This window comes from Pterocles gutturalis, unplaced genomic scaffold (genome assembly GCF_000699245.1).
Source record: "Pterocles gutturalis isolate BGI_N339 unplaced genomic scaffold, ASM69924v1 scaffold8633, whole genome shotgun sequence".
Classification (NCBI taxonomy): Eukaryota; Metazoa; Chordata; class Aves; order Pterocliformes; family Pteroclidae; genus Pterocles; species Pterocles gutturalis.
The window spans coordinates 13,457-38,539 of NW_010125525.1; the positions used below are offsets into that span (position 1 = coordinate 13,457).

Below are 25,083 nucleotides of genomic sequence, written 5' to 3' on the forward strand. Positions count from 1 at the left end.
AGCTCAGCCCAGCCCAACTGTTGTGTTGTTTTCCTGTTGCGAAGAGGAAGTGAGAAATTCCCTCCACATGTGCTCCGGCACTTGGATACTCAAGTTTCACTCCGGATCCAGGAGCTGCCTGTAATGAGCTCTCAGTGGGGCTCGGAGAGGAGCTTCCAGCTGTGCCAAGAGTTGTTTCATTTTGTGCCAAAGGAGGAGGGGGAGAAGAAATCTTGCAAAAAGCTAAAATGTTGATGATGCAGAAATTACTCTAAGGGTATCACAACTGGAAAAAGCAAAAGAAAAGCAGAAGCAGAGGAAGGAAGGAGAAACCAGGATGGGAAACTTTTGTCAGAAGTACTGCATCTGTTTGGAGCCCCACATCCCTTGCTTATTCTCAGGGAGAGACAGTGAGCAGGATGAGAAAGGCGGCCAAGTCTTCACCAACCTTGCTGTGGTAAGGCACGACTTCCAAGCAGGACAGAAAGACAGCAACAGAAAGATAAAAGAAAAACCTTTACCTCCACTGCCTGGCCAGCATCTGGTGAATATTTGCAGATTTGTGGCACTCTTTGACTATGAGGCTCGTACTGAGGAGGACTTGAGCTTCCGAGCCGGGGATAAACTTGAAGTTCTGAATGCATCCCATGAGGGCTGGTGGTATGCTAGGCTCCTCCTGCCAGCAGGGTCAGTCTCTCCTGGCCGCAAGCTCCAGGGCTACATCCCTGCCAACTACATAGCTGCTGACCAGAGCATCGAAGCTGAGCCGTGAGTAACTCACACCATACTCTCTTTTCTGCTAGGTTAAATGGATTTGGGGCAGGAGGTTATGGCCTTTTTACTTGTTTAGTAGTACCTTGCTTCACTCAACCTCCAGTGGACCTACTGGCAATAATGCTAGTCAGAATGCGCAAGGAAAAGACACCGTGGTCACAGGAAAATCAATTACGAAAGGCAGAGTGTTGAGGGTTTTGTTCTGGTTTAAATAATTTGCTTCTCTGATATACCCTCATCACCTGTTTAAGAAGCATCTGGGAATATCAGGTTGGTTACCACTGTGATGGCTCATTATTGGTATTTGCATAACAGTATGTGTATCAGATGCTTCCCAGAGAGTGAAAAGATATGACCCCTGCCACAAACAGTGTTCAGTCTAACCAGCTGCAAAGTTACCAATTAATTAGAGTTTCAGGAAGCTACCTTTACACCTTTAAATCTTACAAATGATGAGTCAGTGTCTAAAAGATAACTTTTTTGTGTTTTCCTCTAAATTATTTGTTTCTTCTCTGGAGGCAAATCTCTACTCTCAGGACAAACTTAACTGGAGTAAGTATTGCAAAGGGCAAATGCGTCGATATAGCAGCAGACTACAAATTGAATTTGTTAAAGTTTCACAGAGTTTAATTCTGCAGCCCATGTTTTTCTGCCTCTTCAAAACATATCCATTCTTATTTAATATTCAGAACTAGAGCAGAAATCACACAAAACCAGTTACTTGTCTCCCTAGTGAGGATGTGTAGGGTCTGAGTCAGCCTGGGATGCAGAGTTACTTACGTACATTCCATTCAGAAGCAGCATTTGCTGAAAGAGCTCTGACTGCAGTTCCAGAGGTATATTTTGTCAAAAATTATCAGTGTGGAAAGAGACAGCAGAAATGGCATTTGTTATTAGTCTCAGAATTAATTTTGACTTCAGAAGGATGATGTTGCAGCTTTTCAGTTAAATCTCATTTGGACCTGAAACATCATCTCTGATCTGATCTGCCCACCGTGCTGCCTCGTGCTAGGAAAACTGGCTCAGATATGATTATGCCAGTTTTTTATCAGCTGTAGGATTTGAGCTAGAGGCATCTCAGGGCAACTGTAAGATTCCTCTCTAACCTGAAGACCTTAATTTCTGAAGTCTGACCAGCTGTTTCTGTATTCTGTCAGACAACCCTTTCAATGGTTATGTTCAAAAGAATTCTTCCAATTGCAGAAATTAATCTGCAGGGAAGTATTTTTCTGAACCACTGGAGAAATGGTTGTGGGCTCTAATTCAACTCCACTTGGCCTTTGCTCTCTTTCAAGAACTATTTTTATTACAAGTCATCTAAGATTTCTGCTTCCTGTTAATACTTTGAAAATAATTTTGCTCGGTTATACAACAAAGTCTCAGATCTTAAGGTCCCTCTTATCTTTCTGTACTTACAGCACCAAATACGGAGTTAACTTTGTCAAAGTGCATTGTTGCATGACCTCTGTTTTTTTCTTGTTACAGAATCAATTTTATTTTACTCTTTTTATATACCTTTCTCCATTTATTAATAAAGACTGCATTTTAGTAAAAGATTTTTCAGTATGTTTTCTTAGAACAGTGGAGAGGAGGAAATGGAGAGCTTTTACAGCTCCTAGATGAAGTCATTCCTCCGAATTGTTTGACAAGTTTTTAGTTTCATACCAAAACTAATCTGGCTAAACACGTATTTTCTCATATTTCCTCCCAAGTCTGTTTGGTTTAGTGACCTTGAACAAAAATAAGTATACAAGACTGCCTTTTGTAAGGCCACACAGATGCCTTTTGTATAACCATAGAGTAACTCAGGTTGGAAAGGGCCTCTAAAGGACATTTGGTCCAGTTGTCCCAACTCAAAAATGGCCAGAATAAGCTAGACCCATTTACTTAGGGCCATTTTCCATTAAACTTTTCACTCTCATATTGAGGATTTTCTTTTCCTTGTATCGAAGTGCAATATTCCTTGGATCCAAGTGCAATATTCCTTGCCACAATTTCCTCCAAGACTTCCGTTTCACCCACTCTACATTTCACGCTTCTGTTATCGAAGTGAAACAATAAGAGCAATGATAATGGTGGTGTTTCAAGGAACTAACCCTGGCTTTCCCTAAAGTAGAAGAATGAGGGTGAAAAAAATATATTAATATCTCTTTTATTAAAATTCAGTGCTTTAATCATAATCTCCACCTGAACTTTAAATTTAACTTATTTCATCTTTCCATTTTGATTTTAACTAGCTCTCTCCTTTGGTGTTGGCCAATTGCTCACAGCCTTGATACAGCATTTGTGGAAATAGGTGAAGTTTTTATTGTGTCTGTCCATCCTTTATGGCAGTCCTTTATGGTTCCTGCACAGAACTGACAAAGAATGGAAGATTTACAGTCTCTATCACATGTTCACCCGCCAAAATGCATATATACCATGTATTTGCAGTGTGATATCTGTGCTTTGCAATAGTTGCCAGGCACAGCTGATCAACAGTCTTTGAGCTAGTTGAAGGCACATTCCCTAGCATCAGCTAGGTTGTGTATGTCTGCAGAGATGATGGGAATTTCGGCTTATTTCTGAACTGATCTCCATTTTGTCAGACCAAGACTGTTTAAACTGTTCTGGAAAACAGACTTGATTCGTGGTATGACTCTTAGGAATCTTGGGAAGAAAACCAAACTGGCCCTGGCCCATATTCTTTAGCAGCTGATTTCAGCATGATTGTATATAAACTTTTAAAAACATTGTCATTCCTATACATGCATGGGTACTCCATAAATTCACTTAAATAAAGGGATAGAGGGGCATGAAATATTCTGTAAACCATGGAATGATTTAGAGATTACAGGGCCACTATGTAAGTTCAGCCAATATTTGGTGAAAGCTGCATGCAGAGCAGTCAAATTTCTTTTGCTAATCATTTCAGTATTGACTGTAACCCAAGATTATTAACAACAAAATGTATCTGGGCCTTTTTCAATCAATATTTTAACACGGTCTTTATTACGGAGATGGTTAGAGATCAGAAAGTCCATCTGGATCTGCGTTGTCCATTCTGGCAGAAAGTAATGATAGGTAATTGCTAGGTTTTGGCAGGTGCTGCTGCAGGTCATTTTGTCTCCTTGCTGAAGTATCTGTAAATTTTTTCAGGGAGAAAGACTTTTTTGAACTTGGTGAGAAAGAGAATGAAGTAAAGCAGAAGGAAAGTGAGCAACATTTTTTCCTTGTGCTCATTTAGATAGCAGTTTTTCTTCCTGGAAGTCTCTTTGACGTTGTCTAATGTGACTGAGGCAGTGCTGATAAGATGGATCAATAACTGGATGTAAGGGAAGAAAGGATGTGCAATACCTCCACTCTGGGGAAAACAAAAATTTAATACTGTTTATAACAAGAGAATTTTCATGTATTGTTGGCTATCAGAATGTTCAAGCAGAACTTGTAAAGAATAAGATTTCTTTATTGTGGTGCTTTCCTCAAACCAAAGTTTATTGGTAGAAATTATATTCTAAAATTGAAGGGACAGTTTGCCTGTATTATGTTTTGCTAATATATTGATAATTATATTCTTCTAATATAGTTATATTTATATTCTATTATACCAAATAATAGTATAAAACCAAATAGTTTTGACTTGTATTAACAGTAAAATAGTTCCTATTTCTGCATGGTATCTCGTTAAAATAGAGCTTTTCTTGCTTCCTTCCTTTGGCTTGAGTGATCCCTTCCAGTGTGAATGACTTGGATGAAATTGGTAACATTCTAAGTGAATAGGGGATGGGCAAAAAGTAAATCCATGGCTTGGGTTCTGCTTGCTGCCTCATTGCAGTCCAAATGTGTACTGCATGAGATTAAATATGTCCAAGAAATGCACACCTGCTACCTCAACGGCTGTTTTGGATAGGCTGAGGAAACAAGGCCCTTCATTTTTATGTTTACCAGTAAAGCATCTTCTCATTGCTGAGCTTTTCTAGCAGCTGCAGAACTCCTTATACTAACAACAGCTTGTCAAGGTGGAGGGGTTGTGAAGGGATTGTGCCTAGTGTCTCTGAGACAGGTGTGTTCTCCTGGCCCTACCTGGCATAGGTGGGACAAGGCAGCCAGGGAGTGGAAGCATCTGTCTAGCAAACCATAGTTGCATAGTGAACTTCACTTCATGAGGAAATAAATCTGTAACTACAAAAGTGTTATTTCAGTTAATATCTGACCAAAAGCAGGCTCGAACTACGCTAACAATAAATTAGCAACTGTAAACAGCTTTGTGCTTTTCTTCTTTCTGCAGCACAGGTAGCAGTCAAAATCACATGCCAGACAGATTTTTCATTTCTAAGGAAGTTTGAGTGAGGTCATATATGCTGCATCCCATGACTTCAGAATGCTCTTTTTTTTCAGTGTTTAGACACATGATGTTTAGAGAAAGGAAAGCCAAAAACACAATTAGAGACAGTCACATAATTTACTTTGCATGTCCAGCAAAGGGTGACCAGAAAGAGCAATTAAACTAACACCAAAATCTGGATTAAAATAGATAAATTTCCGTGGCAAGGAGTGTGACCTTCCAGTCTCTGTGCTCTTTCTGTGCCTGTTATTCTGCTCTGTAAACAGGGACCATAGTAACGCATTCACCTGCCCTTATTTTATTACTGACAGTTGTTTTAACTAAACAAGAGAGATATAGTGCAAATTGTTATGGACAACAAGCAGAGCCCAGCTGTACAGTTAATTTTAATGAAGCAAAAATAATAAAAAACCCCATACTGTAGGAGTGATATGAATTGTTTTTTTCTGGAGGAAAGGTGGGGTGTACTTAGATGGGGCTCTCTCCTGCCATCCTGATGGACCTGTTGGGTGTTTATTGAAAGTCAACTTCACTCCATAAGTTCATCCTAACATGATTGACACAAGACTGCTGTGCTTAGGGAAGTAAATCCATGCAAATTCATAGTAGACCAGGTCAAAAAAGATCACAGCAATGACTTTTAACTTTTGCCAGTTTCAGAAACATTCCTTCTTTCAGAGACATTTCTTATGTAGGTATTTCCCAGCTGGTGGAAACTGAGCCCCAGACATAATCAATGAAACCTCACCAGTCAATTCCACAGTGAGCTTTTTAAATAACCCTTTGAAAGCAGGAGTGACTTGTAGTTAATTTTTGTCAATCTCCATAATTCCTTCACCTTCTGTGACCCAACTCAGCTTTAACTATTTCATACATTACTGAGTTACTATACATGAACAATAAATTGTTCCCTGGGCTGACCTGTTTCAGGCTTTCTGCAAAGTCAGGCTTGTGGGGTTTCTTTGGTTCATGTGGGTCATTTTGCAAAGCAGTGTTTAGAGCCAAAATGTCTAGAGCCTCTTTTTAAAGTGAAACCTTAGATTCTGCTGAACACCTCAGAAATCTGGATGCAATCCACTGTGGTTTTGGTGTGCTGCCTCTCTCCCACTCTCCTAATTCCTCTCTCTGTTACAGTGCAAACTCCTGAGAACACCACCGTAATTGGCAGTAATCCTTACACCGAAATAAACTTGTGAAAACTGGTCATAGTTAATGTGACTACGCAAAGTAGTAGCAACTTGTTCTCATGTTCTTGGAACCTGTTACTTTAAGTATGAAAACTATTCTCACACAGTTTTTGGTAGAAAAGGTTTCTTTATTACCAAAATAGATATTTATTATAAATAATTGAAATATCTGTATATGAACTAATGTAAAACCCAGTCTTTAGTTTCAATGAATATACTTTATGTATGTACATGAATATACTTTCTGTATGTGCTTTTGTGTGTGGATGCATGCTTACACACACACATACAGAATGTTTGGAAGACTGATGCTTTCATTACCGTGCAAAACAGCCCTGTGAGACCGGGTGCATATTGCTAAGCCAGAAGATCATGCTTTTAGTGTTTTTTGACCTTGTGTTCATAGCATCTGAACTACCCAAAGTCTGGAACTGCCATGTGTGTTTTGGAGTGCCTCACTTGAATTTAAATGACTGAACACTAGAAAAAGGCCGTGAATTTCATCACTTCTTTAGTCATAGTTGAGCATTCCAGTGCTGTCTTCAAACACATGTCAAACTTTATCTTCATTTCTGCTCATTTCTTAAATATGCAAAGATACACTGAACACAAAAGGAGAAGTTTTACAGAACTGTGAAATGCCAGATTTTGTCAAGTGCTGGCAGTATTTGCACATCCATGTATATACCCATGTCCAGAAAATGTGTGTCTCTGCTCAGAAACATGGAAGAAATGATGGCATTTTCCAATTGAAGTCGCCTATTTTCTGGCAATATGGTTTTCTAAATATACAACATTGTCTATTCAAACTCTGAGAAATGATGACATTTCTTCCTACCTTGTCTTTATTTGAAATTAGTGTGTATGTTATACATTATAATCATTATATACTAGATTCCATTACCTTGTTGTGAAAAAATTTGACAATGAATCATGTGAAGATACAAAATACAATGTCCCTAAACAGAATATCCTTAAAACAGAAGCAGTATCCTTAAAACCTGCAAACATAGCCAGTTAGCTTTTCTTACAGCACTGTGAAACCCAGGTGGCCTTTGCGGTGCCTTTTAGAAAAACAAAGACCATATACTGGTCAGAATAACTCAATAGTCCTATTTGATGTGTTTTAACTCCAACTCAGTAGGAATAAGCGTTGTATGTGCTAGCCTAGATTAGTTGGTTTTTGAGCAATGTTGTTGGCAAAAACATTCGCCAGGTATTGTACAATGGTTACTGTTGCTCTCTGTGCAGCACAATATAGAGCTGTGCAGAGCTGAGTGATCTCTGACCAGGTTTAGAACTGAAAAATAGTAAGCAACAGTTCAGTCAGGCTAAGGAGTCCTAAAACTGGGCTGCTTTTAAACAAACTAGGTCAGGTATCTCTGTGAAGAATTATTTTGTAACATGTAAAAAGCACTGCTGGTTATAGAAGACTTTGTGGCTTGCTGTACTGAAGGGATTAAGTTATAAAAGCATGAGAGATACCCTACGAGGTCAAACCAATGGCCCCTCTAGCCTGGTTATTCTGTTTCAGAAACGATTTTATGAAAAGTGTACAGTCCCATCCACTTTCATTGATCTGCTCCCTTTGTACTTCACCAGAGACTGGAACTGTTGTATAAGCAATGTCAGAGGGTACATCACTGCCATGTCTTATTACGGACGTATTGTCAAGTCTGTTCAGCAGAAGCTTAGATGTTGACACTACACAATTATTTATCTCTGTCTATAGGCAAAGACCAAGCTATTAGAAAAAAAAAAAAAAAAACAAGCTGCAAAAATCCCTTTTATCTCTGCAGAATGTTTTATATTCCTAAAGAAGTGTGTGGGGTTTTGGTTTTGGTGTTTTTTTTTTTTTTTGTTTTTTTTTTTTGTGGTTGCTTAGTTATGAGTGACTCAGAAAAACCCACGCTCAAAATCAACAAGCACAAAAGGAAATAGCTTCACTGCACAGGTCCCTGGTCCTTTACAGACCACACCTCTCTGCCCCATTGACCCTAAGGCACCTGAGTCATCCTGGGCTTCCTGGGCTACAGACCTCAGTGATTTTCCCCTTCGCAGATTTACCCATCAATTTGTTCTGCTTCCTACCAAAGATGCAGAGCTAAACCCAGGATGTGTTCTGTTATTATCTTACAGACATTATCTTCTAACATGAGGATATAACAGAGATGGCTCTTGCAAACGTTATAATAATGATGCAGCCTTCCAGTAGCCTCGTTTATACAACACAAAATTTAACTGTGCTTTAATTTTAAAACAGATTAGTAGAAAAGATATGATTAATTGGGATTTAGATGTTTTTCTCTAATAAAACATTTTGTTACTTTTTCAAGTTATGCAAGCAGAGTATGCATAGCAAAGAAAGAATATAATTTATTAGGTGATATTTAAAAAAAAAGACAAAATATTACTACATATTTACTACTACGTGTAAGAGGAAAAAAGAATTTTCAGTGATTTTTAAATAGTACTATATTGGACATATTTGAAGACCCTTCTTGCATTAAAATGTTAAAAATAAGAGATTAAACCTCTTAGTTAAGAAGGTTATTATGGGAGTTTTCTTAAATGTTGGCATTCATAACTGCATAAGAAAATCATAAAAGTTACAAGAAATTAGAATGGAAATCTACATCTGTGCAGTTTTCAGTTCTCCAGCCATGCTTAGAATTCACCTAGAAATGGCTTTTCAGATGACCAGACAAAATATTGATCGTGAATGCGTTCCTTTCCTTTATCACTTAAACCAGACAGAAATACATATGGTTTTTCCATGCTGGTACACAATCTTAATCAATGAGAACTGGAAAAACAAAGCCGTGAATTAAATAAGTGATGGTTCCAGAAAGGATTGCACTAATTGACATTTTCATCACTTCTGTACAGACTACTCTAATGTATTTTACATGAGTATGAATTTATCTGCAGTAACATTTGTAAGCTTTTTCCCTTAGCTTTCTCTCTCTAAAGCAGATATTACTAGTTTCCTGAAAAATTAATAATATTTTTCTGTATTTATAGCATGAACAATTTTTTAGCACACCTTTTCAAACCTCACTGCAAAATAAGAGAGAAAAAAAATCTGAAACTCACACATGGGAATACACCATGAATTTCAGAAATGATGAGAAGTGACAAAACTCAATCTTCCTTTTGAAACTGCTGATCTTTTCAGTTAGTGGAAGTCTCTGTAAGGGTATACAGAAGGAGGCTCTGCTTCTCTATGGTTATTTATGTGGTGAAAGGAGCAGTAAACAAGACATGCAGAAGCAAACCTGAGGGACACATGAGAAGGGAGGTGGTAATGAGGACAAGTCTGCTGGGTTGTATTGACCGATAAGGGTATGTAGAGTGTGGGAATGTTTATTTTTCACCAAGATTATCTGACTGAGGACCTTGCCAATAAGGAAAGGGAGGGAGGCAAAGACAGAGACCTCAAACCTGACCAATTAATGTTAATAGAGGCAATAATCAATCAGAAACCAATCTGGTCAGTTGCACTAATTGATGGGCTATCAAGAAACATCCGGCAAACATGGACTTTGCAACTGCTGAGGATGCAAACCTGGGGTTCCAGGATGTTAGAGAGTGTCCTGGGGGACTGTCCCAACTGATGAGGCAGTGTTTAGGGAAAGGAGATCAGGGTGAAACAAAGAAGGGGGGTTAGACTGAAAGAGGCATAAAGGGGCTGCTCACGTGTGAAACAGGGCCGTCAGTAAGCTTGTCTGGCTGAGCACTGCACCTGGTCACCGCACTCTGACCTGTCTTCTCATTAAATCATTTCTTCACTATCTCTGTGTGTGACCTTACCTTATGTCCCATGTGCGAGCGCTGCAAGGACTAAGTGGCAGCTACTGGGGGGACTGATGTGACTGGGCACTTGGCCCGGAGTCAGAGTGGGGGTGTGGGTGCCCCTGGTTGACGGTTTCAGCTGCTGGGACAAAGAGAGCCTTCAATGCCAGATGCTGGAGTGGGTGGGCTCTTGGCCAGCAGCCACTGAGGTATGTCTTGAAGACAGCTGCTGGGGGCAGTGGGGGTAAGGGAGGCTGGGATCAGGGCAGCGTTGCTGGATGGAAAGAGGGGATGTGCCGGTGTTTGAGGGGGGAATCTGCAAATGTGCGTGAGATTGGCTGGCTCTTCTCCTCTGCCAGCCAAAGAGGAGGAGGAGCGGACTGTGTTTGTTTCACCTGAGCCCTGTACGAGGGTGCTGCTGAAGGCAGACTCTTGTCTGCAGCAGACTGTGTGATTGGATGTGTTTGGGTGTCTCTGAGACACATGTGCTCGGCTTCACCACTGGCTGAACCTGAAGATGGGAAAGTGGCAGCTGCATCCCCCAGCCTGGACAGAGGCACCAAGTCCCCGGGACAGGTTCCGGTGCCTGGACAGGAGGTCCTTGGGCCACAGTGACCGGAGGAGGTGACCGCTCCTAACTCCCCTTAGCAGTCTTCTTTACCCCTACTTCAAAACCAAGAATCTTGGCTTTCAGTTCCTTTTATTGTATGATTTTCTCACACTCCTACAGATTTATGAATGTTTAGAAATATGTATGTATTCTCAGCCACTGACATGGATGAACTGGTATATTTATCCACAGAAAGTCACCTGATGTTGTTTTGCTGTTCCAGAATGACAACTTGATTAACTTGGAAAGATAATTATTGGTTTTCTGAATATTTGCAAGGAAAGAAAAGAAAAAAATGAGATCTTTTTCTTACTACGGAGATAAAATGTTTGAAAAATCACCTACCTCTGATGCTCACATACTTCTCTGACACAGTGTTTTAATCTCTTACAAAATAAGCCATGTGTGTGGGTCTTGGGCTGATAATATACCCAGATTTCATACTGCTCTACGAAAAACTTCTTCACCACAGGGGTTGTCAAGCACTGGAACAGGCTGTCCAGGGAAGTGGTTGAAACACCATCCCTGGAAGTATTTAAAAGACGTGTAAACATGGTGCTTAGGGACATGGTTTATTGGTGGACTTGTCAGTGTTAGGCTAACGGTTGGACTTGATGATCTTAAGGGTCTTTTCTCACCTAAATGATTCCATGATTCTAGCTTTACTTCTGGAAATCAGAGATGTCTTTAGTGTGTCACCTTGCCCATCTAAAAAGGTTACCCTGAAAACTGGGAGAACATTTAGTTAAGAAATTTGTCCCCATGTGAAAGAACCATTCTGTCCTTTGGCTCAGGGTCACCTGGGGGTGCCAGACTTTACAGTTCCTTTCAGAGTTCCCCTGGGGACAGAGTGACAGAGTGGTTTTTCTTCACTGAAAGTTGACCTGACAGAGGGCAGAAATCTGCTCAGACTGCTGGCAATAGGCTGAGGAGTTACATGCCCAGGTGAATGTTCAAGAAAGAGCTTTGCACAAAATGAATGGAGACATCTGCCCTGCCACCAGTGTCCTGTGCAGCCAGGGGGGCTTTTTGTTTCCAAGGGTTTCTGTATTACTTCTGTAGTGAGGAGAGTTTCCTTGTGAGAAAAGAAAATAATTTCTCAGGAATTATTTTCTCAAGAAAATCAATTGAGTGCTTTTGGAAGCTGTAGTGGTTTAAGTGAACATTTTCTTGTCCTTTTGAGTTAAATTAAATCCTTAATGTTAAATCAATTGATGTTATTAGTGTTCTCTATACCATGTTAACATTAAGACTACCTCAAGGTTTCACCTTTGTTCCTCAGATGTGATGAATAGCAGAGTTATTGCTACTTTTAAAGTATATTGTGGCAATATATCAGTACTTTTGTTCATGTTATGTGTTAACAAATGCATACAGGTACTAGCATTGATGCAAACTTTTAGAACACTATTTGGAAGACTATATGCAGAAAAAATAGGGTCTGAGGAACACTTTTTAAGTTTTTTTAAAAAGACATCATTATATGGCTATATGTCACATCCCATGTCCCAAAGCTATCCCCTTTAAAGCCAACAGTAGCCTTTCATTGACTCCAAAGACAGGTTGTTTTAGAACAAACTTAAATGCAACGAAGTCCTTATGCAGGTACAAAAACACTCCTAGGAACAAACTTTGATGACTGACTTTATTCTCTCAAATTGGAGAAATACCAGGGGCTTATGTAACTAAAACACTACAGAGAAAGTAAAGTGATATCACTTTCATCTACCATTTTTTTTTCTTGTACAGAAGAACTTCAAAGCAGATTAAATAATGCAGCATGCAGATGACCGGTATTATGGAGAATGAATGGAAATCTTGAAACTAATTATGCAACAGTGAAGTGGGGGCTCCCAGGATGAGATTTATTTATGGTTATTTCCTCAAGTTAACTCTATCAGAATGTGATTCGGTTGCTGGTTTATTATCTTTTGTTCCTATTGTGCAGTGAAACTACTATTGTGTGAGCTATGGTAATTTACAGAGTTCAGGCACTTGGCCTTGTAATACTGTCCCTACAGGAGAAATAACCACTTCCCAGTCATTGCAAAGTGCGAGAACAGCCGAAGGTGCAATGGTTTGTCATCTTGAAGCAGACCCAAAGCAAATTCATTTCCATGTTTGCAGCACAGTCAACTGCTATTATCAACTATTGAAAAATTAATGTAGTATTAGGCATAATCCCTTACAACAGAATCACATGGCAGTACAGTTATGGCCTACTGAACTACTAACTAAAAAGTTTTATACACAATGTGCCATGGATTTTTTAGACTAATGCCCAAGTAATCCTTGTGTTTATGTTTAACAAGACAGTAAATTTGTTCTACACTGTAAGAGGAAGTGCCTACCTCTGTGGTAGGTTTTAACACACTTACTCACTGTTGAATGTTACCTTATCCAAACAATCCCACACACACACTTACAGTAAAAATCCCTAAAGACCTAACAGGCTGGTTTTTTAGGGCACAGCTTATTGTTACTAACAAAAACAATAGAGTAACACAAAACAAAGCTATTTCTTAGACCGAAACAGACTTTAGAGGCTCAGAGTCCTTCTTTTAGACACATCTGCTGCCCTCTTCTCACATGGATTAATAATTTTCTGCAGTTTCTTCAGCAGGGCTCCTCGAGTCATTTGTGAGTGCAACCCGGGGCCCCTTTTGGGTCTTAGGTATACACAAGGTCCCTCTGCCTGGGTAGGCAGGTGTTTCACACGTTTCCTGTGGCTACATTGCAGTCATTGGGCTCAGGCAGGGTAAGATACGGCTCAGAGTTAGACTCTGGTGGCAAATCTGGTCCTTGAATCTAGTAGTATAAAGCTTTTTTTTTTTTTTTTTTTTTTTTGGCAATAACGTGCAATTTCCTATCTTCCTAAAAATAAATTATAGCAAAGGTTCAGTCTCCTTTTCATAGTAGCTTGTGTACGTTCAGTCCCAAAAGGATTACTTCAGTTGTAACAGTGGTATATTCTCCAAATTACTGTATGTAGGCATCTACACATATTGTGTATTCCAGCAGAATAGTGACTACAGTGTGTTTGATAAATATGTTTGAATTGCCTCATTTTAACTAAAGATCCCTGTTTCACACGTGAATGTGCTCATGTTCGCACCCAAACAAATATGGGAAGAGAGAAAAGAAAAATATCTCCCTTCTCCTGGAAGAAGGAAGCACTGATGTTTTATTCATTTAGCTTTATTTTTGCCAAAAAGAAAAGAGTCTTCCATTTTAGTTTTATATAAAATCAAAATACTTAACATGTTATATCTTTTCTTCAGACAACTTAGTCCTTTCTGAACAAAATTAAAAGAGAAAATTCTTATATTTTGATGGAAGCTCCATTTGAAAACAAACTAAAAAGTCTTTACATTTGAAAATTTTTCAAATTAAGAACCTTCACAAATGAAGCTATAATATTTTGTTTAGAAAATATATGGAGAAGTACAGCTTCATTTTCTTTCCCTTTTTTTTGCTTTCATGTCTCTTCATTTCTCACCTCTCATATTCTACCATCTCACCAATAAAACTCTCTCAAGTTTAAAATAAATTTGGTATTTGTGGAAAAACACCAACCAGTGTGCAGAAAAACAGCTATGGTCTGTCAACAAGAACATTAGCAAAATGTTATCCAAAAGCCAAGAGCAAAATGGGACCTGTCATTTTCCAAAACTGTGTATTTCTCATTGTAATGCCTTTTTAAAGAAAAATCACACAGTTGATCTTGAAATATGGAAAGTACAGTGGAACTTACAGTGTGTTGCTACAGACTGTAACTTTCAAGCATACAAGCAGACTTCTACATACATACATAACTTAAACTAATGCTGCTCTGTCATTTTGATAGATCTCTGCTGCTTACATAGTGTAGAAACAAGCCTTTAATTTTTCACAACTATTCACATGTCCTATGTTTTCCACCACGGAAAGAAAAACAGATTTATTCCACCCACTGTCATTGTGAAAAGACTCAGAAGCTCCCAATCCTTCACACAGTGCACGCAGATAGTCTTCATTTTAGTTTGTAATAAGTTATTCAACAACAAGGATCTGAGCCATATACATGACTCAGATCTTTACGCATGAAGCAAATTCATTGTGATTGCGAAAGATTAAGTGTGCTGCCCTACATAACCATCCCTGAAAACCTGAATTTCTGGTTTCACTTCGAGGAACTAGTTTCTGATTATGGTAAATAAGTAATCAGAACTGAGCTGTGTCCCTGTGTATGTACATTTTAGATGATTTTTTACTTCAAGAATGTCTAGATCAGGTACTTTTTGCAGTGTGTTAAGATTTTAATTGATTTACTTACATAGATACAGAAGGCTGTTGTTACCTAAACATTTTTTAAAGGCTTTGTCTGACTCATTTGTTACTGATGGTACTTTGGTGAGTAAGGTTTAAACCGGTACATTTAGCGGTGACCTCTAGTTAATAACTACATGATGAAAATGAATGTTACTCTCTTGGCCAGTACAAACATGGGTGGTGTGATGAAGTAAGAAAGGGAAAAGGGAAAGATCTGTAGAGAGTAATCCTTACAATGAGAGTTAGTCTGTGAAATTTTTTCAAGAGATATTCTGTGAAATTTTTTCTCCCAAGTAGGGCTGAAATCGCTGCCAGAGACACATACCCTGTGGGAGCAGCATGAGCTGGAAAACAGCATTTACTGAGCAGGTGAAGCAGCTCAGGCAGCAGCAGGTTATAGCCGTTGGGCAAGAAAAGCTGTCCTCAGCTTTATCCTGTCTTCATTTTCCCTTCATCATTGCCTGTTCGCTCTGATTTTCCCCCTTCTCTCGCTCCATCCACTTGATAGTATTCTATGGTCCTCTCTGCTCTGAATTTTTACTGACCTGTTTTCTCCTTCCCTCCTGCAGTGTCCTATGCGTTCCTTTATCATTAGCTTTAAATTCCTTCCTCTTAAATTTTGTCCTTGTCCCATGCCTCCTTCAGTATCTGATAATAAATGACAATGAGAGACAGACAGCATTAAAAATTACCCCAGGCAAGCCTGCAGAGGGAAGTAAGGAGGAACGGCTGTTTCCAAACCCAGTCTTAGGTTTTCCAGCCTCTGCACAGTGAAAGTCTTCTGGCCCTAGAGTAATCCTGGACCTTTCACTTTATAGATTCTTGTGCCATCTCTGGGAAGCCTTGTGTTTTTGACAATGCTCATGAAAGGAACCTTTTGCAAGTTTTAATTTTAATGGTTTAGCCTGACTACAGATTTTTCTGGGGTTTTTTTGTGTGTGTGTTTTTTCCCAATGCCGTCATTGGTTTCACTGTAGACTATAAAGGGAAAATTGAAGCAGCCAGTGCTCATCTCCCATGCTCTCCTTCATGCATGCAGCTCATCATTTATAAAGCACATCTGTTTCTTAACTATGTTATATCTGGAAGGCTTTCATCTTTGCAGTGATATTTCCTAATTTCTTGAAATGTCAGCTCTTGGAGAAATGATATTACTTCATTAGTCTTATAATTAAGGCAGCTTCATATTTTCTATCAGAAGAGCTTGTTTAGTTGCTCATAATTTTTCCAGGCTTTTTCCTGATTGGATGTGAATTTTCCAGGGTTGATACCAGGCACAGGCTGCCTCTTTCTCTCCCTGAAAGCAAAAAGCATGGCTCAGAACAATACAAGAAATCCTTTGCACATGTGTTTTGGAGGAAGGGCCTGATATTTGGTAGGTAAGATTACTATATTTTTGCAATCTAAGAAGACTTTACTTCAAACTAACTAAGCCTTTAAAAATAAAATTTGAATTTATATGTGGTAACTGAACAGATTCATTAGATTTTAACAGCTGCATTCTGTATTTCTGATATTTTGGGAAAAGCCAGCAAGTGCTCTGAGCCTTCCTCTTAGCACAGAGAGGACGTGCTGGTGGCACCCTTGGTAAATTTCTGTCCCTGCTTCTGCACTAATGTTTATCCACAGCAGACTGCAAACCTGGCATGGATTAAAAGCTGGCTCAGCAGCCCTCTTTGTCCCGACAGCAGTGAAGAGTGGCACACGCAAGCCTGTTCAGGTTTCCAGGTGCTGAGTAAGGGCAGTGATCACAGGATGGTCATATGATGAAAGTAATTGAATAAGACCCTGGAGGATCTCTCTGTCTCTCTTTTTCTGTCTCTTTAGCTTTCCATGCATCTGTTCTTGTCTTCTGTGACAAATAAGTTAGCAGATATTGCTCTCTACTACATACTGTACAATGCTAAATTTCCTGAAAAGCAGGCCCTAGGCATTTCAAATTGGACATCCAAAGTTAGGAGAAAATGCTTATAATAATGTCTTATTGCCTTAGTCACTTTCTGTGATGTTTCTCCATTGTAAAAAATATTTTACAGGCAAAAGTGCCACAAAAAGAAATTAATGAATGTTTGTACAGTATTCCAATATTATAGTCATAGAATCATAGAATCATTAAGGTTGGAAAAGACCTCAAGGATCATGAACACTATAATAAAGGCTGCTAGGAAATTAGCCATTCATGTAATTTCGTAACTTATATTGAGAGCAGAGACCAAACAATGTATGGTAAATAAACTCTATCTACACAATGACAAAACAAAATAGAGTGTACCTATTCAGCGAGCAGCACTGTAGGAAGCAGTAGATGTGGCCATGTAATTAAAGATGTTATCATACTGGATTTTCCTGAAAATGGCTGAGTGGATTCCATGAAAGCAATATTGATACTGCCATCTCCTAACTTTGGGGTTCTTCAATTTCCAGCTACAGCTTTCTATGACTGTAGATTTTGAGGCATTTAAAATATAAAATTTATATATTGTTGAAGCTTGTCTTTATTTGTTTTAGCTATTGCACAAGCTTTCTGCATTCCAGAAGAAACTGGGATATATTTGGTTTCAATATATACAGTATCTATTTTTCTTGGTCCTCACCCAAGGTTTTTGTTCTAATTGCAATAATTCTTTTCTCTTCTTAGTCTAGGAAATCTTTTATGCTCCTCGTGGCATGGCACTACAGACAACCTAATTAATCTACAGGAGGGCCAGCTAACCTGTTTGTCATCATAATTTCTTCCGTAATGGAGAGTTTTGGTTGGGAGCCATAGGAATTGCAACAAACCTTCCCAGCTGCTGAGATTTAGTTGTCTCATGAGATTCAACCTAACATGAGAGGGTAAATCCCAGTTCCAAGCACTTATGAAAAATGAGAAGTGAGATGCCCTTATGCCACAAAGTGCTGATCCAGGATAGGATCATGATGTCCATTTTAGTGTCTTCAGTGTTTTTGAAAATGAATTTCATGTGACTGGTTTCCTGCTATTTCTTCTGTTACACCTCCACACTGTTTGAATGACCTTGACATGTAGGCCTTCTCAGCAATTTTTTCCCCCTTCTTCCCCCCTCATTCCTGTTGTAATAATGATGATTTCTATATGTGGCTACACCTTACTGCTGACTCCGCTCTCAGGATTTTCCCTTCTGAGTTGGGCATTCACAAAATTCAAAGTATGTCATGGACCTCTGCCTTTAGCCTTATCTTACCTCCAGTGTCCTGTAACTCGAATGAGAAACTGAAATAATCCCCTGTGGTTCCTCCAATGCAAAATCAAGAGACTGGGTCAGGAGAAAGGCAAATACTGGAGCTCCTGCTGGAGGGGGGTGGTACAGTGGCCAAACAAGGAAGGCTGGGGCTGCAGAGATTTGTCCTCTTAGGACTTTCATGTCTGACCCATGCCATGGGGTCCCCCTCCATGGAACTTCGCCCATGCCTTGTTGCTTGTTCATTAGCATGACTGAGGATCTTTGGCAGAGGTTAGCCCATACCTATGGTGAGAATTAAGAGAGAAATGAATCTTAGACCTCCAGTGTGGACTGTCCAAGGAAGATCAAAGCTGCAGAAAGACTTGTCCTTTGAGAAGTTTTTCATGTGATCTATAGCCAGGGCTCAGAACAGGTCTACAGTTAGTATGAGAGCTTGGATTAGTTTTAGGGTTAGGAGAGTGACAAACCCTAAAGCAAGAGTTTTAATAAAGCTGCAAGGGTCTGCCCAAGAAAAGCTGACTCTACAGAAAGATGTGTCTCCCAAGAAGTGCTTTGTCTGGTTCATGACTGGGGGGCTTTGGCTGAGGCTTAGCACACACCTGGCATTAGAGCTAGGAGTTAGTGTGCTTGGCATATAGGAGAGACCAAGCAAAAAGCTTCAGTGTAAGGGGAGCAGGGGGCTGTAAAAGGGCTGCCCAAGGGGTGGTTAAGTTGACAAAAATTATTTCCCCTATGAGCTTTCTCATATGGACCATGGCTGGCAATCCTTTTGATTGGGTTTAACTCTGTGTGTTGGATAGTGTTAATTTCAGGAGAAAAAAAGTTTCCGTAGTTCCCAGGTTAGTTGAGATCCTGACCACAACAAAGCTTACTGGTACTCTAGTATTGGGCATCATCTGCACCAAGTAAGGACTGTGCTTGTTATGACCTAAACGAAGGTGATCTTTTCTGTCCCCAAAGTCCTCCTATATATGGTGGCCAGAAGCGACCTGGAAGCAGCCTGGAATTTTTTGTGAAGGGGTACCTGAAAGCTATGCGTGATGGTGGAGACAAGGGATTTTGAGGAAGCTGCTAGAAGCAATCCCCAAAAAGCAGATCATCCTACACTGCAAAGGGAGAAATAATGAGGTGTTGGATGCAGTGCTGGCCAAGAAAGCATGTTCCTGGGTCTTACTGACAAAAGAGCACTACTTCTGTGCTAACCAGACAGCTCCTGCTAGAAATGGAAACTTAGACCCGAGTCTGAATGCACTCATTTGTGCCATACCTGGTAACCTGCTGATGCTGCATTGATAATTGTGACTCAAAGTGATCTGGCTGCAAACTGACGTGAAGAGTGAGCTGAGTATGAATTGCTAATTCAACCTTCTCCTGAACTGCCTAGTGCCAATATAACACACTGAAGACAGAGAAAGTGCTAGTTAAGTAACTTGTGCGATGGGTGGTGCTTGATGTTTTAGTCCTGTTTTTCCAAGAGTTCTGTTTCAAAAGCCTCCATCTAACTTTGAGCTATAAAAACCAAATAGATTTACTATGGATTTGGTGTTGTTTTGATCTGACCTTCCTATCCCACAGAAAAATATGTCATGGTGAGCAATTACTTTGATTCATTATTACTTTTTAGACTACTTTGTCCTCTAAAATACACACTTTTGGATGAAGTAAAATATTAAGCTTTTTAAAGCTAAGTTCAATCACTAGAAATTGAAATAAGCCCTTTAGGCTTTATAAAAGGAATTTAAATTTCCATTTACAATGGAAATAGTGCTTTAAATTTGGATGTGCTTTTGTTAAAAAAAAAAAGAATAACGAATTAAATTATTTGCTTTGAAGTTAAGGGGTTATTTTTTCACAACAAGTACTGCCTTTGGTACTGTATAATTATTATTGTAAACCCAATGACTTTGAACTAAGAATTCCATATTTAAATGCCATTAAAAGTAATTTTCATTATTTTTTTGGAAACTTTTTTATCAGCTCATATAAAGTCAGGGAAATGAGGTAATATACAATATGTGTCCACTTTTTATTCTCTGTAATAATTGCTTTAGTTACACTTGCCTTCTCAAATACTGTTGTTCTAATTATTTTGCAAGTCAGGATCTTTTTAACTGCTAAGTTCATCTGGACTCAGAACCTACATATTACATATCCTCCATATAATCTTTAATGGTAAATTCATATTGATTTAAATGAAGTTTTTCCAACCTAAGAAAAATAAACACATCATTTGAAATATTTTGAAGTCAAAAGAACAGGTACATATGCCTAAATACAATACACACTTATGTTGGTTTTTTCCAAAATCTTATTCTGTATTGTAGACATAATCTCACATACACAAGTGTAATACTGTTTTAAATTGTATTTCCCAAATAAACGAACAATTGCCTCTTGTTGCATACATTGTATTACTGATTATGTTTTCAGCTATAAGAATATGAGCTACTAGCAGTGTACGTACAAACACTGGGTCATGTGAAGACTATACTATAACCTTGCTAACTGGGAGCTCTTTTGGCTTTGGTACAAAATGAAATCTTTCTGAGAGAATGCTATCCTCTTAACCCATGAAGAAAGGAGACACTAAATTAAACACTTTTTCTTATACACTCTTATGAGAGTCAGTCATTTTTGACATTACTAAGTGATGTCTTATAATTCAAGGAGAAAAATGTCAGTTCATTTTTTTTCAGATCATATAGTTTTCAAATGTTATTCTTTGACCAGTTGTATTTAGAAATTTCAGAAAAGTTCTAATTCAGGTTTTAGGACAGACAAATTTTCTTTGAAACTTGAATAGAGATTAACTTGTACTCTGTCCTCTCATTCCTTTGGTGAGAACCTCAGTCAAGAATTTGAACATTTATTGATTAGTTTTCTACAGTCTATTAATTAATTAATTTGTTGAATTAATTAACACATTTAACTAATTAAAATTTTTACTAACACATTCCAGCTTTCTAATGAGATTCCTTTCTTTGCCAAGTATGTATCAAGGCCTATTTTATCCAAATCATCTTCAAGTCAGAGGACAGGAATGCAGTCTGGCATATCTGGATTTAGTTTTATTTTGTTAACAAAACATATTCAGAGTGTAGGTTAGCACTGTCTGTATTTGCTTCTCTTTATTTCCTCTGTATTCATACAAAACCATTTTTTATTCCTCTTGCTTTCTCAGCTGAGGTGTTACCCAGTGTTTTTATTTCCTCCATTCCCCGTGGTGATTACAAGCCTCACAGTTACTAAAGTAGTTGATGACTCCTTCTGTACTTTTCGATAGTAATTGACAGATCAAGTAGTTAGCTGACTAGGCAGCTTACTTGTGGTATGATACATTGATTTATCTTAAAACTTTGCATGATAGGTTTAGCTATGATTAATTTAAAGGGAGTTCTCCTATGAGCATATGGGGGATTTCTGATAACTATTTATCACAATTTCCTCCAAATAAGGGGTGGAGCTAATCTTGGAAAGAGCTTTGTGTATTTGTTGGATGGAAGCTGAATGCCACCCCAGTTGAAAATGCTGACTCATTGCAGTCTTATCTCCATTTAATTTACACTCAGCACAAAGCAGCAAAAGAGCTAAATAATACCTTCAGAGGAGTAAACTGAAACTACTGCTTGAACAAGTCCTTATAAACTACAGGGTCTGGTGAGAGAGGAAAAAATATGTTTTAAAATGCATTAATAGGAGTAGATTGTTACAGAACAGGGATGTTGAGATGTTTACAGTGACTGGAGGGATATATTGGTTTTGTTTGTCTAACAGCAGCAAAGCTGAAAAATTGCCCGTAACTCATACGAGGTATCGACGTGGCAGTGGAATGGGGAAGGCTGCAGGGTGGTTTATCTCTTGGAACTTGAGAACCCTTCTGCAGTTTCAGTCATTTTTTTACTTTTAAGGTGTTGGGATGTTAGCACATACCTGCACCTCTATGGAGGTCAAGTGGCATCAATGGACTTGGCATCAATTTCTGCCACAGTAGCCTTGGCAAAATTTCTTGGTGTTTTTTTTCCTGGGACAAGGCCAGTCTGTCACTTCTGAATTCTTGTTCGCTTGAAATCTGTGGGACTTTCCACCAGCAGTAAAATCCAGATTTCACTCAAATGTGTAAGCAATATTTTCTGGCAATAACTTTGTTGTGTATTTCTTGTTGCTGTTTTTGCCAATGTGACTGGAATTTAATTATCTTTTAGTAAATATGCAGCATGTTTATAAAAGCTAAATTGTCTTCCTGATATGTTTCACTGACTGGTAAAATAATTTTTTTTTTTATTTGTTCAGATGGTTTTTTGGCCCAATCAAACGAGCAGATGCCGAGAGACAACTGTCATACCCTGGAAACCAGGCAGGAGCCTTCCTAATCCGAGAAAGTGAAAGCCTGAAAGGCGAATACTCACTTTCAGGTATATTCCAGTTTTTCATCTTAAGCAATGTTTTAAAAATTTCTCAGGTATCTGTACTGTTTAATTTTTGAGAATGATAAATTGTGTGCATGAAAATAAAATTAAGTTCATAGTAATATTTCTTTCCCAGAAGATTCATGAAGAAAATTTGACAGAGTCATCTGGGGTTTTACTAACATATATTTTATAGGCTTTGTTTATTAATATGCTCAGAACACAAATTAACTTTCCTATGCTTAGTACTTCCAGTGCTCCAGCTGCCTTAAAATAGAACCTATTTTAATTATTAAAATGCCAAAAATTACATTGCAGTTGTACTCTGCTGTTCTGATTACTACACAAAATAAAAATTTAACCATGTTGGCATACATCTGCAGTTTAAGAAAATGAGATTTCTGCTAGAGCATACTCTTAGGTTTATACTTGTTTGTCTGCAGGGGCAAAATGACAGGAAGATCCTCAAAGCTATACTTTAGAATCAGTTATATTTCACTGAAAAGTTAGTTATAAACATCGGAAAAAAGTAAGATTTGTTGATGATGGATTTTGAAATGTATTTAAAGTCCTTTATTTGAATCCGAAAGACTATCAAAGAAGGACACTTATTTGATAATAATTTTACTTACGTATATGTGCATGTCATGATTTTCCCATCATAGATATTTGCCATATTAGATAGCGAACGTGCTTGTTCATTTGTTGTTTTCTGTGAATATTTTCTATCTAACTTGTCATGCAAGTGTGAGTCAGAAGTATAAAGCTGACCCTGCGATAATAGGGCTATACACCCAAACTTCCTAATGTGCTCTGCCTATAGAATTCCGTACACCAGTAAAGACTCTTTATATTTGTGAATAAACTGTAAGTTGTCACACACAGAATTACATCAGTAAAATGGGAGGCATTTTATGTGTAAACAAATTCTTTCATATTGACTGCTCTTCTGCCTGGATGTTTATGTGTCAGTCACCTTCTGAGCATTACACAGAAACACATTAAGCAGCTTAATGAACTTTTGACACGTTCTTGATTTCTCTTTCCAAATCATAAGGAAAGGGTATATACCTCCAATGTTTTGTGGTAATGGGAGGGTTGCTTTTTGTTATCAAGACAAAGAAATATATGTTGCCTGTGGAGTGAAATACAGAAAAGTTTCAGAAATAAATATGATGTTTAAAGTTCTGGGAGAATGCATTCCATAGTCTTCAGTTTGCCCTCAAGGAAGTTTATCTTGCCAAGAAGCACTGGTACGAAAACTGACATCAGCAAAGAATCCGACTGCTCCCAAACTGTGACTGAACTGACCCCTGTGCATGCTTCCTTTTAGCCAAAGATTGTATCATAGCTGCAGACCTTTCAAAATGTTTTCCCTCTATACACCAATGTATCCCTCTCCTGCCTGTTTTCAGCTTCCTTCAAGTGCTCTTCATCAGTGAACTGATTTCATCCAAGGACTGGGCTAGACTGATAACATCGTGGTGTCATGCAGGGTAGGATAGATAGGCCTGTATTATCTGCTTAATGCTGGCACTTGAATACATGACACCTCACTAAAAATCAATGAAAAATCTTGTATTTGTACATCTAGAGGTCGAAATGTAATTTCTTTTTATTATTCTTCAGCTATAGCCTTCTAGGAAAGATTCAAAATCATAATTCTTTACCCTATATCCTGACTACTTCTCTAACAGCAAGGCACCTACCTTGTTCAAACTATGAAGTACCACAGAGAAAAATCCAAGAGAATGAAAATAAATATTAGGCCAGCATTTGTGGTAGGATGAGATAATCCTTTGATTCTGCTATTCAGTTTTTTTCCTTACAAATCATGAATAAAAACTACATTCTACCTGATTTAGTATATTTAATTCAATTATAAAAGCTTGTGGTAGGCATTTTTCAGATTTATGTATAAGCTTATTTGGAAACATGAGATTTGATGATAGCTGATAACAGCAAGATGTGAAGCCATCAGTGAGGATTTCTTCCATGCTGGTTTGTTTGGTGAAGGAAGGGAGGAGTGTCACTGAAGAACATAGTATGCACGAAGGCAGGGCTCCAGCTACACGAAGCAGCCCTCCTTCATGCACAAACATGGGTTGTCCTCTGAGCATGTATGCATGTGTGTATGTCATCTCAGATTTATTAAACATCTGTGCTCTTTTAGGCAAGGAAAGAGAATAAACTCTGAAGCAGTCTGTAGACAGGGAGTATTAATGACATGATTTACCTGTGCTGCTAGGTCTTTTAGCAGCTTCCCAGACTTGATTGTAATTTGACCTCAACATGCTACTTCATCCTGAAGAGCTAAATATCATTTGCTGCTTACTGAGTAGGCTTGACTGAATGGCATCTGTTTGTGTTGTGCAAGCGTTTTTGCTTCCAACCTAATTGTATACATAATGGTCCGGACATTGTATGTCCATAATGTCATTACTTACATCTACTTTTGGGAGAGCTAGTGTGTTCTAAAGCAAATGATGAAGTG

General features: G+C 38.5%; 1 protein-coding gene across 1 annotated transcript in view; it reads left to right on the forward strand.

The window, feature by feature from the left end:
* Positions 1-316: 316 nt before the first annotated feature.
* The window catches only part of FRK (fyn-related Src family tyrosine kinase), a 51,485-nt gene continuing 26,718 nt past the window's right edge, over positions 317-25,083 (forward strand). The window contains exons 1-2 of the mRNA XM_010078596.1: positions 317-747; positions 22,474-22,595. Coding sequence (XP_010076898.1) covers positions 317-747; positions 22,474-22,595 — 553 coding nt within the window. The remainder of the gene's footprint in view (positions 748-22,473; positions 22,596-25,083) is intronic.